Raw genomic sequence first — 17233 nt, 5'->3', positions numbered from 1 at the left:
CATGACATGACACTGCAGCAATATCTCTGTCATGTACCAATGACTGGGATCAATTTTCACACTAAATATGTTGTTATGAAACAACTTTTTTCTTCTTTATTACTTGCTAATTCAAATTCTATGACCTACAATAGAAAGTGACGGTGCATGTTTAAACCCAAAACGGAAACCTATCTATCATAGAATGAATATGTTGAGCCACTAGATATTATCTAGCGCACCTAATTAAAAAGAAAGCATTGATTACCGTGAACTTTTAAAATAGCTAGCTGTGACAATGTTTAGTTGTAGAACACTCTCTGTAGGTGTGGTAGCCAAGACATAAGACAATGCAACAATACCATTATCACATATCAACGGTTGTACATCAAATATGCGGCCAGAAGGCAGTCTTTTCTTCCTTGATTGGAAATTCAAATTATGTGCAAGTGTTGAACTGGCTAAAACAGTATGGTGTATGTCTACAGCTAAAATTAGAACTGATATGTCGTTATAAACGTGATCGATATTTAATTATCATAGTGATTTTAGTGCACCTACAAAAGATAAATGTGAATTACCATGATTTTAAAAATGTGCTAGAGTTGACTATTTTTAAGTCTAGAACATGTTTTCAAGGTATGTTGGATGGTGGAAAATAACCAATTTTAAGACATGAAATGTAACTTTAGTTACATGATATTTTTAACAAAAATACGGCTTAGTGTAAATGGAAATTAAGTTGAGTTGGAAACTATGGGCCATCTTATTGTCTATTTTTGGTATTCTAGAGGTTGGTCCAATTGGTGAATAGGATGAGGGTAGAAAAAACAAAGCACTTGGAATTTTAGAGAGGTGAGGGTAGTGTAGTATCAAGGACGCGATGATGCAACAATACCTCAGAGGGCCATTGAAACATGGTTGTGTTAAAAACTATGTAGCATCTCATAATATTTTGCTAGGGTACATTTTATAATTTGTGCCTCTTGATAGGTGATGGGTGGATAGGTGTAGTAGCAAGAGATACACCGATGTGTCAGGCTGTTAGTAAGTCTACTACATGTCATTTGACGCCAAATGTAGGTTAGAAGAGAAATTTCTCTCTCTTTTGGCAAGCACCTCTATAAAAAAGCTCAAGCTTGGCAAAATAAGATGGTACATATCTAAACCCCAAAAAGTAGTAGGAAACATGCTTGTCAATGAATGATAACAGCCAATCACCATTGTGTATCCATCTAATGCGTAGAACTCACGGACCATACCCAAACAGACATTTAATGCGTGGAACTCACAGACCATGCCCGAATAGAAGAAAAAATATTACATATACTACTATTTGTAACAAGAAATATAGCTCAAAAAAATCTAGAGGGGCTTTGGATTGGAGCTAGATGTGACATCTAGCTCCAATCCAAAGCCCCTCTAGATTTTTTTGAGCTAGGCGGTGACACATTGAAGTTATTTTGATGAATATATTTGTTATTATTTTTTAATTAAAACTATGTATTTTAAACACTTTATTTATCATACAACTTCTAATTCTACAGGAGCTAGAGCTATATGTCATTAGTGTATACTTGAGCTATATTTCTGGTTGTAAATAGTAGTATATGTGCATGGTCCGTGAGCTCCACGCATTAAATGTCCGTTTGGGTATGGTCTACGATGCGTGCCATTCGGCGGGCGGGGGTGTGGTTTTTCATCCATTGCGAAAAGCAGCCGGACAAGACTTTTTTTAAAAAAAAAGAACAGACAAACAAGTTATTCTCCGCTTCCTCTAAAAAAAGTTATTCCCCGCTTGCGTCTCACCTAACGTGCTCAATTGCTTAAACAAATACTTCAGCTACACACTAGACGAGGGAGGAAAACAAAAGGAGAGAACTTGTTCCACTATATCTTTATTGAACAGCAACGAACACCAGCGCAAATGTATAATACATGACAAATATGTCTTACAAATTGGAGTACGATATGTCCAGTTCTCAGCACGAAACCAACCAATATGCAAGCTTAATGTATCTTCAGGAATCTGTTAGTCCATTTCCCGGCCTAGCAATCTAGCATTGCTTGTAGATAACATTTTCTTTAATCCCTGGCTTAAACCCTTATTTCAATCTAATCTGAAATTACACCCCTTTTGGAAGTCCGGTGACTGAATCGATCAATGCTTGACTTTCGTCGGCAATAACCTTTGGACCAGCCCCAAGCCTGCTGCAGATGAAGTAGCTAACATCACCCTCGAATTTCTGATCCGGTACCTTCATCTCTGGAGGTGCTGGAAGAGCTTCCACATCTTCCATGGAATGCACTCCAGCATCACCTAGAATCGATTTATCGCCAACCAAATAGCTGCAAGATCATGTTGATAAGATACATCTATAGAGCTCCTGAATACAGTCAGTGACAACAGATTTAATCATGAAAAAAAAAACATTAAACTCACCTGCTCAAATCCTTATCCTGTGGAGGGAAATAGTATAAGAGCTTCTGGAGGAGATGTGCTGCAGTTTTACGGTTTTGTGCGATTAGGACTGCGTTAGGCCCAGCATCGAAGGTGTAAGCTACCTGCCATTGGGCATTCTCAAACAGAGTTAGAGTTCTACTGTCCACACTTATAAATGATCTCACTATCACATCACAGTAACTGTGGTGTTGCAGAATGGGTAAAATGCACAACAGACACCACAATTAGTCCAAAGTGTGATTCAACATCAAAGGGCCAGGATGGAAAAATCTGCTTTTGAGTTTACTGGCTTAGGAATTTCCAATTTTAGATGACAACTTCATAGATATAACATCCAACAGAAGCTTTTATAAAAGGTGACCATCCAAAATATATATAAGGTGACCTTTTATATGTTCACACCTTATGATTTTGAGGATGACCATCCAAAATATAAAAGGTGACAAACTAAAAGAAGAAATGCAATTTGCGGCTATTTATACAAACATCTTCCAAGGTTCACTCTGAAGTTAATAATTCCATAAAGAGATGCAAGCCACATGTTTTGGCCAGTGCAGTTGATAGCTTGCTGTATCAAATCTTATTCAACGGTTTTGTCCTATTTGAGCAATATCCAACTAGGGTAGCACAACTGACGAACAGAACTAATTATAAGATAACAGTTTTTTTTTTAAATAAACGATAACAGATGTTCAAGAGCAATATAAATACCTGTGGGGTTCCTTCTGAGTGGTTCCATTTTTCAACAAGGCTAATTATCCTGTGGTTGATTGAGACCAGAAAAAAAAAATTCTTCAGATTACAGCATTAACATAAAACCCAAGCCAACACACTGCTAAAAGAATATACCGGTGTGACGTGTCATTCATGTAGAAGATGGGAGGGCTCGTGTCTAAGCATACAGCATGAAACTGGTTGCTATCTGCACAAGTTAATTTCGCAAAGGATTCAAAGTCACGATTCTTGATAGCCTCCTCCATTTTCAACACCCGACTTGGCACTACTGTCTGAAACATATGGACAACCAGTGCAGTGCATGTTAATCACAGGAAAAGAAGTAATAGTCAGACCAACGTATCATATTGCAAAAAAACTGAGGATATTATAAGATTCCAAAATCGAAAGTAAATTGTGTTTTTTTTTAGAAATTTCTCAAAATAGTTAAAGCTCAAAACAATTCAAGTCCTCCAGAATGAAAAAACAGTCACCTGGGCCCTGTACTGCAAGAGGGGACTTGTTTCAACACTATCTCGCATCCCACTGGTGCTACTGGTTTCCTTCTGCTTTGAACTGACCTGATTCCACAAATGAACGTGTCAACAATTTATGACATCAGAAAGAGCACAATATGGGGGGAAGGCACAGGTACAAAAGTTTAAAACATTAAGAGAGTCCATATGTGAATCAGAATCAGTGAAGCCACAAGATGATGCGTACAACACATAGCAGGAGGTCATGCGGGACATAGTTCACGTACCACTGCAATAATAATTACAAGATCGTTCCAATGTGTTTCATCAGCAAGCTGCACGGCAATACTGTCGCTTCCATCATCTTTCTGCAAGCAATTAATCAGGCCCCACTCAGTCATTATTGAATAGGCCAGATATGCATTTAACCAGGGCTGTTTCTCGGTCATAACGATTACTCACTTCTCCCATACACCATTTCACAAAACCACCATATATACTACGGCATGCACTCCCAGATCCCTGCCTGAATGAAGTTGAGAAAAATATAAGTATGGATTTGCAAGACTCATGAGTTATTAGCACACAGATTGGCAAACTGAGTACAGTCCTTGCAGGATCTCAAGAATAAAAACAAAATGCTTTTATCAATAACAGGAACAGACCTTGCTATTGAAGAAAGTTCTCCATAATCTTCTTTCACATTCATCAGCTTTCCAAGGGTGAAAACTGCAGCAATATTCAATAACAAATGCTTATGTAGGTGATACATGATCTGAAAAAAATGCAGAAATCTTTATGGGGAACTTAGAAATTGTGAACCATTATTTAGTCTTGAATAGAACTACTGAATTTCATGTTATAAAAAAGGAACTGTGGTTTTCTACCAGGGAAGCATGCTGAATAGCTTTTGTAGTAACGGGGAAAGATACCAGGGACCAAAAATAGTAATACTCGAATAGTACTATTTTCCATGTTTTTTAGTGAATAGAGAGGGAGAAAACTTACATTCGCAATCTCCATCTGTTCCTAATTTTTTTTTTCATGTTTTAATGTCGGTCACAGGAGAACAAGACGACAAAAGAAACTAGAAAAATACTCCATCTGTTTCTAATAAGTTATTTTGATGCATCTGCAGTAAAAATTTCCATCTTGGACTCCAAATTGATAAAAATAATCAGATTGGCCACATGGCAACAGCACTAGTAAAATTGCTGCAAATAGTTTTCCAGATGGTAGTTTTTGCTAATACAACTGACCAATAAATGGTCATTCATTGCAGGAATAGCCAGAGGTCATGACAACTTATAATTGAGAACGGAGGGAGACTATCAGATTATGATGATAGCAGAAGAGACTTTACCGAAACAGGCAAGGCCAGCAGCCGAAGAGGCCAAACCAGCAGCCGTGGGGAAGTTGTTGTACGAGGCTATGTGGACATGCAACTTCCCCCAGTCCTCTTTCTTGATCTTGACGCCCTTCTCCTCATCCTCGAAGTCACGAGCACGCTTTCTGATCTCTCTGAGGCAGCTCTGAAACCTTCCTCCTAACAGCGAGATCTCCTGCTCAATTATCCAAACCAAAAGCCAACGTAAGCAGGACGGCCATCTTTTCAAGTTTATACTATCTTTCGTCAAATCCAAGTCTTACAATACTAGAATTCTTTATCTGCCACTTAGTCAGCGTCCAGAGTGACACATAAAAAACTAAAGGTACATAGTGTTTTTTTCTTCTTCTTATGAACAGACCACTGAGCAGACGAAGCGGCGGCACAGACAAATTGGCGAGCAGAGGAGGGGCGGTAGCAATGACACACCTTGCCGTTGAGCCACATGCGGTCGGAGGGGAATGAGGGGCTGACGGCGACGGTGGTGGTGGCGGAGAGGTGGTCGGGGTCGAGCGTGACGCTGATGCTGTCATTGACGGGGAGGATGAGAGCCTCGTCCCGCTTCCCCCAGTACTTGATCACCGCAATGTTGGTCGGCGTCCGCCCCGTTGCCATGAGCACCCACTGCCCCTCCGTCACCGCCATTGGATCCCTCGCTTCGCTCTGCTGTACACCCGATATTTTTTTTGCCAAAAAAGTGAAGTTAGCAGGCATAATACATGCGTACGCTTACTGATTAGATCAGATCCGAATACAGTATAGCTTAAATTGGATTCGGGTGCTCAGTTTTGCTGTGGGCGGGCATACCTGGTGCGGTGGGTGCTCGTCGCTGGCAAAGGTCCGCCGAAGAACTGGCAGCAGGGAGTAGAGTGGCGGCGATGACCGAGTCGAGCTCTCGGTCTCGGGCAGGCGGAGAAGACGAGGCGAACGGGAGAAGGGAAGAAAAAGGTAGCAAGCAGATGTGATGATGTAAACGCAGGAGAGCAATTCTTCCGTGGCTGTTGGGCCGATTTCTCTCCCTCTCTCTTTTTTTCTTTGCTGCGTGCACGTGCATGACTACGCTGGTTATGGGTCTCATGTTAAAATGGGCCCTTAAAGCCCGTGATGGGCACTGGACGTGCTCCAGTCCTCCGGACTTGAGTCCTGCGGACGGGCTTCTTTACAAGGAATTACAAGCCAGGTACTAAACTTGTTTTTATATTACTTTGATTCTGATACCTTACCAATTCACCCCTTAGAACAAGGCTAATAATACAGCCGGCTTGCTGGCTGTAAGATTTTTTTGTAGCTTTCTTTTAGCCCACTCATATAGTAGTTAGCTCTTTACAGTTAATACATGGCCCACTCGTCTCTCTCACAGACTTTCTTTGTTCTTATGTCCAAACCGGCTGTAAACTTACAGTCCGCTTCTCCTCTTTCTCCTCCACCTCAGTATTTAGTCGGCTTACAGCCTGCTATTATACTTGCTCTTATATGATCCATAAATACAGGCTACTGGCGCCTTGTTCGTCACCCAGGACGCACCGCCGTACTGAACGGGGGAGAGACATACGAGTCACGGGAGGTGGGAAGACACGGTATGCCGAAGCGCAAACGTCCGGCGCCTGAGCGGAAGCAGCAGCTATACCTGCTGCTGGACGACTGGGAGAGGGGCTACAGCGTCCGCAGGCTGGACGTCGACACCTTCGACGCTGGTGCCAACACTGAACTGCCGCCAAAGCGGTCCACCGAGCCACCGCTCACCCGGATCGAAGCCCCGCACGTGAGGTACTGGAACTTCGTCTCTCATGGCTCCTAAGATCTTTGCCATGAAGGTAAAAGAAGCCAGCCCTGCCATCCCGGCCTTTGACACGCACACAATGAGTCTGACCATCTGTCCATGGCCTTCCTGCCGCGCGGACTATTATGTCATTCCCCTCTTTGTCTCCATCGGAGGCAAGCTATTCGCCTTCCTAGAAGACTGCACTGAGTACCTTGCGGACCCGCCACCTTATGAAAGCAACGCCCCATGGTCTTGGTCCACAGTCAACTCGCCACTGCCATTCTACAACATGCAAATCGTCTGTTATGCCTTGCACCCAGATGGCCGCACCCTCACCATGGTGACTGGCTGTTGCCTTTTGCTGGCCAGGCCTATTTTGATGCCGAGTAGGAAGCGTGGGTCGGCCTTGCACGTGACAAAGATAGTGTTGGCTACCTTTGCTCGTGTGATGTGCCACCGGTCGCTGCCAAATTAACGAGCCCCCCATCTTGGAAGCTCGGCCTGAATAAGATGTTCCGCAAGGAGTCAGAATTGCATCGGGGCGCCAAGCTTATCTATATGGGTGACAGCAAGTTCTGCCTCATTGAGTGTTAGCGTCTCCCTCGCCGGCGGCGAGGAGAAGCAGAAGGGAAGGGAATCGGAGAAGAGGGACTTTGGATTGGGGAAGAAGAAAGGATAGGCGAGGACAGCCGGCAGAGTGCTCGGCGTCTGATTAGTTTGATTCAGTTCAAAGTTGGGTTTCTCAGTACATCCCCTTCCTTAGATACGCCTCACTCAGGCTTACACACACAGGGAGCACTGCCACTCTGGGCCGGATAGCTTGGAGCTTTTGGACCTCTTCCTTGAGCCGCGCCTGGGCCTTGAGCCTTCGTCAGGGGCGCCAGGGTGAGGGGCACTGACACGCTCCCCCCTTGGGACATGACATGTCCCCATGCCGGAGCTCCTGGAACTGTTGCACGATGTAATCAACATCTTCCCAGGTGGCGAGTTTAGAGTCGACGCCAGACCACATGATAAGGAGCTGAGGGATAGTGCTGGAGCCGCGGTGGTACAGTCGACGCTGCAGAATCTTCTCAGGTACTTGAAGGCCATCAGACAGGTCCGGCGGTGGAGGAACCTGAGAGCTTGATGGCACGAAGCAGAAGGCGGCGCCGGTTCCAAGAGCGAGACGTGGAAGACCGGGTGGATGGACGAACCCGGCGGCAGAAGCAGCTTGTAGGCGACGGAGCCAATCTTGTCGACGACTTTGTACGGCCCAAAGAACTTGAAGCATAGCTTTTGATGTGCATGAGGCGCCAAAGATGACTGCACATAGGGTTGGAGCTGGAGGAAGACATAGTCGCCAATGTTGAACTGCCGCTCCGAACGTCCCTTGTTAGCTTGAGATTTCATCCGCTGCTAGGTGCGCAGCAGGTGTTGTCGAACAGAAGCCCACATTGTAGCTCGTTCCGCCATCAGAGTGGCGACGTCAGGTACAGGTGAGACAGATGCATCAGTAAGCCCAAAATTTCGAGGTGAGTGCCCATACAGTACCTCGAAGGGAGAACGGCCGAGGGCGGAGTGGTAACTCGAGTTGTACCAGAATTCAACCATAGAAATCCACTTGAGCCACTGACGAGGGCAAGAGTGCACAAAGCAGCGTAAATATGTCTCCAGACATTGATTCACTCGCTCCGTCTGGCCATCGGACTGCGGGTGATAAGCTGGGCTCATACAGAGTGAAGTATTGGCCAATTTGAACAGCTCCTTACAAAATGTACTAGTGAAGACCGGGTCTCGGTCCGAGATAATGTGAGTGGGCATACCATGGAGGCGAAAGATGTTAGATTGATCTCTAATCTCAAACTGGGCCCAACGGTCTAGTTGGGCCTTTTGATCCGCGCCCTGATTGGGGGCGCCCAGCCCACTATGGCTGGAGGGCCCCTGTCACATTGCACAATAAATAGAGGTGGGGGGCTAGCGGCTCTACGCACGAGGTTCACCTAAGCCGAGCTCCCCACCGAAACCTAAACCCTAATCCGATCAGAGAGGTGTGCAGCCAGTGACGGAAAGCCACCAGCCACACCGCCTCGCTCCACCGACGTCGATGACTTCATCGACCTCTTCCCTGAATGTCGCTGCCCGTGCGCAGACTTCACCGACGAACGTGATGGCGGCTTCTGGATCATCCCCCCTGCAGTGTCAGGTTCGACACGTTCTTCCTCTATCCTCTCTCTGTCTCTGTCTCTCTGTCTAGAACGCGTTCTAGGTCTTTGATTCATCTAGTAAATGTTTAACACCCCGGATCTACTCCTAGACGATCCTACAAGTATTAACAATGGTATCAGAGCTCGGTTTGCTAGGGGTAGATCTCGGCAGGGGCTAGAAACGATTAGAAAAGGAAATAATGAATTAGATCCTTTCGGATCTGAGCAGACAGAAGGGGTTTCCTAACCCTAACCCTAACTGGGTGATGGAAAGAACAAAAGAAGAGGGATTCGGCCTAGAAGAGAATCAAAGCCGAACCCTAAACCCGTGAAGACCCTCTAGGGAAGAAGAATAGTGGGTCGGATTTCGAACCCTAACCCTAGATCTAAACCCTAATCCCCAACACCGGTTTGGATAAGAGAAGTAGAATCCAAATCCAAAAGAAGAAGGGGACGGGGAAGAAGAGGAAAGGGACCTACCTCGCCGTGCGCCGGGCTGACCCTTCGGTGGCGCGGGAGAAGAAGGCCGAGCGGGGGGAGCTGTTTTGCCTGGGCTCGGCAAAGGGGACGCCGCGGCCAGGGCGCTCGACGGTGGCGCGCTCACCCGCTAGGGAGCGCGCACATCGGTGAGGGGCCAGCGATGGCGCCATGGCTGCCCGCTCCACCGCTTCGCTCGCTCGGTGCGCCGCGCTGCTGAGAGAGAAAGGCAGAGGAGAAAGGGGAATGGGGCTAGGGTTTCTGGTCGACGCGGCCGAGCGGGTTTTGATCCCACGAAGCCTACGCTCGACCGTCGGATGAGATCCGACGGCGAGGTTTCAACGGGCCGCTCTCGGCCCAGGCGGGCGAGCGCGCCGGGCTGCTTTGCTGGCCCAGGCCCAGGTTGCGGCCTGGGTCAGCGCAGCGCACACGTGCGCAAGTGAAAGGGCAGAGCTGGACCGGGCCACTGTGTGAGTTCCGGCCCAAGATCAGTTTTTTCTTTTTTATTTTCCAGTAATTGCTTATTTATGGAAAATGAAAAATAGCTCAAAGAAAATAGAAAAAGTAATTTTTCCCTGTGGGTAAAATTCAATAAATTGAGTATACGTTTTCCACTGCTAAAGAAATTATTTATTCTCCAGTTATTTTGAACCAACATGATATTTAATTAGAGAAAAAGAGATTTTGATATGATTATGATGTTGTTATTTTCTGACCAACATTGTTAATAACAATATCATGATTTTAATGATTTTATGCATTATTTTTATTTCTGTCCAACGGTGATGTAGATTTAATGTATAAACAGTTGTATGTTTTAATTTTGACCAACGTTGGAATCAAGGCATGCAACTATTGTTATTATTTATGTTCTCACTCTATATGAATTGTGTTTTCAGACGGATACAACTTGATGGGTTGTATCAAAGAGATCCCCACTCTCAAAGGTGATAACTACACGGAGTGGAAGAAAAAGATTGACCTAGCCTTCATCTTGGCTGAGGTGGACTGGCTAGTCACCTCACCGTGTCCCACTGAGCCTGTGCCACCGGTGAGAGAGACAAACAAGGCTGATGTCGCTTGGGCAACTAGAGAGAGGAATTTTGCATTCCAAAAGATGTCCTATGACTTTGAGCATAGCAAGTGGGTCACTGCCAACCAGAAATATTTGGCTGTGATAAAGAACACAATTGAGCCTGCAATTGTAGGCTCAATCCCAGAGTGTGACACCGTCACCGAGTACCTTGATAGAATAAAGAGTCAGTTTACTGGCTCTTCAAAGACATATGCTACCCAGCTGATAAAACAGCTGGTGACAGAGAGGTACTCTGGAAATAATGGCATAAGAGAGCATATACTAAGGATGAGTAATTTGGCATCCAAGCTAAAACCAATAGATCTGGCTCTCAAGGAAGAGTTCCTTATCCATCTTATTTTTGCTTCCTTGCTAAAGGAATTTGACACTTTTGTTGTCAATTACAATATACAACCCGAGAAGTGAGACTTAGAGAGGCTCATAGCTATGTGTGTGCAAGAGGAGAGAATGAAAGATACCACTAGTGGCACTATCAATTATGTGAAAGACAACAAGAAAAAGAATAATAATGCTAACTCCTCCTCAAAGCCAAAGGGAAAGGGTCACATGCTGCATCAGCCTCAGCAGAACAAGTTCACAATAGAGAAAGACCAGTGTCTCTATTGCAAGAAGATGGGACATTATAGGAAATATTGTCCTGATTACTTAAAGATGATCATGGCAAAGAAAGGTGAGAACATTATTACATTCATAAATGAATCCTTGTATGTATAGTATTCGAAATCTACTTGGTGGATTAACTCAGGTGCAACTGTTCATGTTGCTAATTCTTTACAGGGATTTCGTTCGACAAGGACTATGCAAAAGAAGAGAAAGATACGTTAAAGTTACAAATGGAGTCCGCAGCAGATGTTGAAGTCATTGGCGATCTTTCTCTAGAGCTTGCTGATAACTTCACACTTTTACTTAGAGATGTACTTTATGTTCCCGCTTTACAGAGAAACTTGATTAGTGTTTCATGCTTGGACAATGATGGATATGATTGCCATTTTGGAAATGGCAAATGTAAGATAATATTTAATAATGCATGTGTTGGTCTTGCTATCTTACAAAATAAGCTTTATTTGTTATCACTACGTGATGATGTGAATGTTGTATGCGATGATGAGAACGTTGCGTGCGACAATGAGAATGTATCATCGTCTGTGGATGTAAACAGAAAACGAAAGAGAACTCACGATGCGTCGTCGAAATTATGGCACTGTCGTTTAGGCCATATTTCGAGGGGGGAATAGAAAGACTAGTTAAGAATGATATTCTTCCTCCATTAGAATTCTCAGATTTAGAACAATGCAGAGAATGCATAAAAGAAAAGTATGTAAAGAAAATTAAGAAAGATGTCAAACAAAGCGCAGGAATTTTATAGATTATTCACACAGACATCTGTTGTCCTTTTCCTGTGAAGAGTGTAGATGGTTATGATTCATTTATAATATTCATAGATGACTATTCTTATTTTGGCTATATTTATCCAATTAAAGAAAGAACAGAAGCATTGGATAAATTTAAGATATTTAAGATAGAAGTTGAAAACCAACACAATTTAAAGATTAAGATAGTCAGGTCCGACTTGGGGAGGAGTACTACGGTCGGCATATCCCATATGGCCAAGTTCCTAGACCTTTTGTGAGGTTCTTACAGGAGAATGGCATAGTAGCCCAGTATTCTACACCGGGCGAACCTCAGCAGAATGGAGTAGCTGAAAGACGCAATCGTACCCTGATGGATATGGTGCGCAGTATGATAAGTTACTCCACCTTACCGTTGAGCTTGTGGATGGAGGCGTTAAAAACCGTCATTCATATTCTCAATAGAGTACCAAGTAAGTCGGTACCCAAAACACCGTATGAGTTGTGGACAGGAAGAGTACCCTCACTAAACCACTTACGTGTGTGGGGGAGTCCTGCTGAGGCTAAAGTATTTAACCCAAACATTGGGAAGCTAGATCCCAAAACAGTAAGTTGCTATTTCATTGGCTATCCAGAAAAGTCAAAAGGTTTTCGTTTCTACTATCCAGACAGACATACAAGGTTTGTGGAAACGAGACACGCTATTTTCCTAGAGGATGAAATAATGAGGGGGAGCATGATAGCTTAAGAAATTGACCTTGAAGAGAAGCAGGTGTGTACGCCCACTCCGATGATTTATGAGCCATTTTTCTCACTACCTGTTGTCGCTGCACTGATAGTGCAAGATACGGTGGTGCCAGCACTTGTTGTTATTCCGCCTATGGCAACAATAAATAACGATGAGGAACCTATTCTTCAGGATCCTGTAGAACCTATTGCCACACATGAGGGGGAGCAACAACAACCTCAAACAGAAGATGTGTCAAATATGGAGGCCCCTAGAAGGTCTCAAAGAGTAAGAAAATCATCTATTCCTGCTGACTATGAAGTATACAACACTGAGGAATTTCAAATAGAGGATGATCCCACCTCATTTGAAGAAGCCATGAGAAGTGATCATTCATCAAAGTGGCTTGAGGCCATGAAAGATGAAATGAAATCTATGAATGCCAATAAAGTTTGGGACTTAGAAATAATTCCTAAAGGAACCAAAACAGTAGGCTGTAAATGGGTCTACAAAACAAAACTTGACTCTCAAGGGAATATAGAGAGATATAAAGCACGACTTGTGGCAAAAGGCTTTACACAAAGAGAAGGGATTGATTATAATGAGACCTTTTTCTCTAGTCTCATGTAAAGATTTCTTCAGAATCATAATGGCATTAGTGGCACATTACGATCTAGAATTACAACAGATCGATGTAAAGACGACATTTCTCAACGGGGACTTGGAGGAAAATATTTACATGGCACAACCGAAAGGTTTTGTCATGGAAGGAAAAGAACGAATGGAATGCCGCCTAAAGAAATCCATTTATGGATTAAAACAAGCTTCAAGATAGTGGTACTTAAAGTTTGATTAGACAATAAAGAATTTTGGGTTTAAAGAGAATGTTGAGGACAATTGTGTCTATGCAAAGTTTAAGAATGGGAAGTTTATCTTCCTTGTCCTGTATGTGGACGATATCTTACTTGCTAGTAGTGATGTCAGTCTACTACTGGAGACAAAGAAGTTTTTGTTCTCAAAATTTGATATAAAATATCTTGGTGAAGCCTCGTTCGTTCTAGAGATCAAGATTTACCGAGATAGAAGTAAAGGGGTATTAGGACTGTCACAAAAGGCATACATAGAAAGGATCTTAAAGAAATTCAGTATGCACAAATATAGTCACTCACCTGCTCCTATAGTTAAGGGCGACAGATATGGAGATTTTCAATGTCCTAGGAACCAATATGAGATCGATCAAATGAAAGCGGTTCCATATGCTTTAGCTGTCGGAAGCTTGCAATATGCTCAAGTATGTACGCGCCCTGACTTGGCATTTGTTACCGGGTTACTTGGCAGATTCCAGAGCAATCCTAGAACAGAACACTGAAAATTAGTAAAGAAAGTCTTACGTTATTTGTAAGGAACGAAAAGCCTCATGATGATGTATAGAAGATCTGATTCACTCCATATAGTGGGATATTCAGATTCTAATTATGCGGGAGTTGATAGAAAATCCATGTCTGGATATGTATTCACTCTCGTAGGGGGGGCTATTTCATGGAAAAGCTCAAAGCAAACCGTCACTACATCGTCCATAATGTATGCCGAGTTTGTAGTGTGTTATGAGGCAACGGGGCAGGTGAACTGGCTAAAGAAGTTCATACCCGGTTTGAAGGTGGTTGACAACATCTATAGACTACTTAAGTTATACTGCGATAATAATCCACCAGTACAGTATGCTCACAACAATAAGTCAAGTGGTGCTGCCAAACACATTGACATAAAGTATTATGTTGTGAAAGATAAAGTCCGGGATCATGTCATAAGTCTTGAGCATATAAGTATCGAAAAGATGCTCGCGGATCCGCTTATAAAAGGCTTACCACCCAACGTGTTCAGAGAACATGTAGCCGGCATGGGTTTAAGGGAAAACCTATAATTCCTGGACAAAAGAAGGTCCAAAGTTAAGTATCTATTTCAGAATAGAGTGGTGTGTTGTAGCTGTTAAATCTATCGGTAATTGACCGTGATGATGAAACATGCTCTATGCGCTAATCTATAATGTAATGAACAAAAGTAAATGATATGAAATTGAAAGATGGTACGAGATTAAGGAGAAGATTGTTAGATTGATCTCTAATCCTAAACTGGGCCCAACGGCCCAGTTGGGCCTTTTGATCCGCGCCCTGATCAGGGGCGTCTAGCCCACTATGGCTGGAGGGCCCCTATCACACTGCGCAATAAATAGAGGTGGGGGCCAGCGGCTCTACGCACGAGGTTCGCTTGAGCCGAGCTCCCCACCAAAACCTAAACCCTAATCCGATCAGAGAGGGGCGTAGCCAGTGACGGGAAGCCACCAGCCGCGTCGCCTCGCTCCACCGACGTCGACGACTTCATCGACCGCTTCCCCGAACGTCGCTGCCCGTGCGCAGACTTCACTGACGAACGTGATGGCGGCTTCTAGATCATCCCCTATGGTGTCAGGTTCGACACGTTCTTCCTCTATCCTCTCTCTGTCTCTATCTCTCTATCTAGAACGTGTTCTAGGTTTGATTCATCCAGTAAATGTTTAACACCCCGGATCTACTCCTAGACGATCCTACAAGTATTAACAAAAGACACTATCAAGGAAGACTTGTGCAACCTTTTGAGCAGAGTAAGGATGTAGCAAAGGGATGAAATGTGCAAACTTACTGAATTTATCCACCACAGCCATGATACAGTCAGCGTGCCCTGAACGAGGAAGGCCATCAATAAAGTCCATCGAAATAACTTGCCAGGCTTCAGATGGAACAGGGAGAGGAGACAGCCCTGGGTATTTTGAGCGGTCCGGTTTTGCTTGGATGCAAGTGGTACAGCCAGCAACAAATAACTTGATGTCATTCTTCATACCGCGCCATGCGAAAAGTTTCTTGATCCGGCTGTGAGTTACTGGAAAGCCGGAATGGCCCCCAATGGCAGTATTGTGCAATGCAGAGATAATCCGGGACTGCAGCTGTTTATTGTCGCTGATCCAAACTCGTCCCTTGTACCGAACGATTCCACTGGCGAGAGAGTAATGAGGCCTGGACAGTGGAGAGTGGAGACACAGCAAGCTCCTGCAACAAGCTGGCAGAAAAAGGATCTTGAGCATAGCCGTCAGAAACTTCGGCGAGCCATGTCGGGAAGAGTAGGAGATTGCAGCCAACTGAGCCGGAGGCGCCGGGTGCCGAGAAAGAGCATCAACAGCAAGATTAGATACACCGGGCTTGTAGACAATGCGATATTGGAGACCGGCTAGCTTAGTATACATTTTCAACTGCCATGGTGTGTGTAACCTCTGATCAGTTATGTGCATCAAACTTCTCTGATTAGTAAACATTGCGAACTCGGCATGCTGCAAGTAGGACCTCCACTGTTCTACGGCCATTAGAATGGCTAAAAATTCCTTTTCATATGTTGAGAGCCCCCGGGTACGAGGACCCAAAGCCTTGCTGACAAAGGCCAGAGGATGGCCACCTTGTAGAAGAACAGCGCCGACTCCATTGACGCTGCCATCAGTCTGAAGCTGGAACTCCTTCGAAAAATCCGGAAGTGCCAGAACCAGAGCATGGACTAGTGCATTCTTCAAGGCTAAGAAGGCCGAGGAATGAACAGATGTCCACACAAATAACGAACCCTTCTTGAGCAGATATGTTAGAGGCCTAGCAATGACGGTGAAATGTCAGGACGAACTTTCGATAATAGCCAGCTAGCCCGAGGAATCTCCTCAACTTTTTAACATCAGAAGGCTGAGGCCACAACTTGATGGAATCGATTTTAGCTGGGTCAGTTGCCACTCTAGAATTGCTGACAATATGGCCTAAGTAGGAAATACTTTGCTGCTCGAAGCGACATTTAGAGAGCTTCACTAACCATTTGTCCTTGGCCAACAGATCAAAAACCTGACGCAAGTGATGAAGATGATCTTCCCAGGTGGCACTGTAAACAAGGATATCATCAAAGAACACAATCACACACTTGTGGAGGAGAGGCTTGAGGATGGAATTCATGGCACCTTGGAACGTGTTGGGGGCACCTGTGAGGCCGAAGGCCATAACAGTGAACTCAAAGTGGCCCCAATGGGTCTGAGACGCCGTCTTATGTTCTTCCCCGTGAGCAAGCCTGATTTGGTTAAACCTAGCCTGCAAATCCAGACAAGAGAACCAGCTTTGGTTAAACCTAGCCCGCAAAGTGAGACCATGACGCGACTGCAGCCCGTGGCAGCCGGGAAAAAAGAAGGTGGCGGCACCGCTGCGGGGCCCCTCGCCGGAGCGCGCTCGCCCAAGGCTGAGCGCATCGCCGTCGAGCGGCCTTGTGGCTGCGCCCTGGATTCCGAGCCTACACGTCGGCGTCTCGGCGGTGAGCGGCGGCTCGGCTACCTGCGCGGCGTCGGGGCTTTCTTCCCGCACAGCGGCGGTGCGACGGCGGTGGAGAAGCCCTGGTAGATGCTCCCCTTTCCGTTCTCGATTTTCTAGGGTTAGGGTTTGGATCGAGTTGGGTTAGGGTTAGTATTCGGCGCAAACCCTCTGCTTCTGTTTTTCTTCCTCGAATCGATCTACGCGGGTTAGGGTTCGAATTTGGGTCGATCCAAATCGGGCCGAATCGAACCCTCT

The 17233-nt window shown here is 44.8% G+C and overlaps 1 protein-coding gene across 2 annotated transcripts; it reads right to left on the bottom strand.

Annotated features, from left to right (window-relative positions):
- Window positions 1–1852: 1852 nt before the first annotated feature.
- On the bottom strand, window positions 1853–5971 carry LOC136467909 (diphosphomevalonate decarboxylase MVD2, peroxisomal-like). 2 transcript variants are annotated; one of them, XM_066466719.1, is made up of 11 exons: window positions 5828–5971; window positions 5450–5686; window positions 4997–5195; window positions 4299–4362; window positions 4096–4159; window positions 3921–4001; window positions 3652–3738; window positions 3293–3450; window positions 3155–3203; window positions 2423–2544; window positions 1853–2328 (listed from the first exon to the last, which is right to left on the bottom strand). In XM_066466719.1, the coding sequence occupies exons 2-11, from the start codon at window positions 5663–5665 to the stop codon at window positions 2106–2108; spliced, it is 1263 nt and encodes a 420-aa protein (XP_066322816.1). In that variant the 5' UTR covers window positions 5666–5686; window positions 5828–5971; the 3' UTR covers window positions 1853–2105. The 2 variants fall into 2 exon arrangements, with proteins under 2 accessions (XP_066322816.1, XP_066322817.1); XM_066466720.1 differs by having other exon boundaries at window positions 5450–5683.
- Window positions 5972–17233: the final 11262 nt, after the last annotated feature.

Source organism: Miscanthus floridulus, chromosome 7 (genome assembly GCF_019320115.1).
Source record: "Miscanthus floridulus cultivar M001 chromosome 7, ASM1932011v1, whole genome shotgun sequence".
Lineage (NCBI taxonomy): Eukaryota > Viridiplantae > Streptophyta > Magnoliopsida > Poales > Poaceae > Miscanthus > Miscanthus floridulus.
The sequence above is the reverse complement of the archived record's forward strand: the minus strand, read 5'-3'. Positions and strand labels throughout refer to the sequence as shown.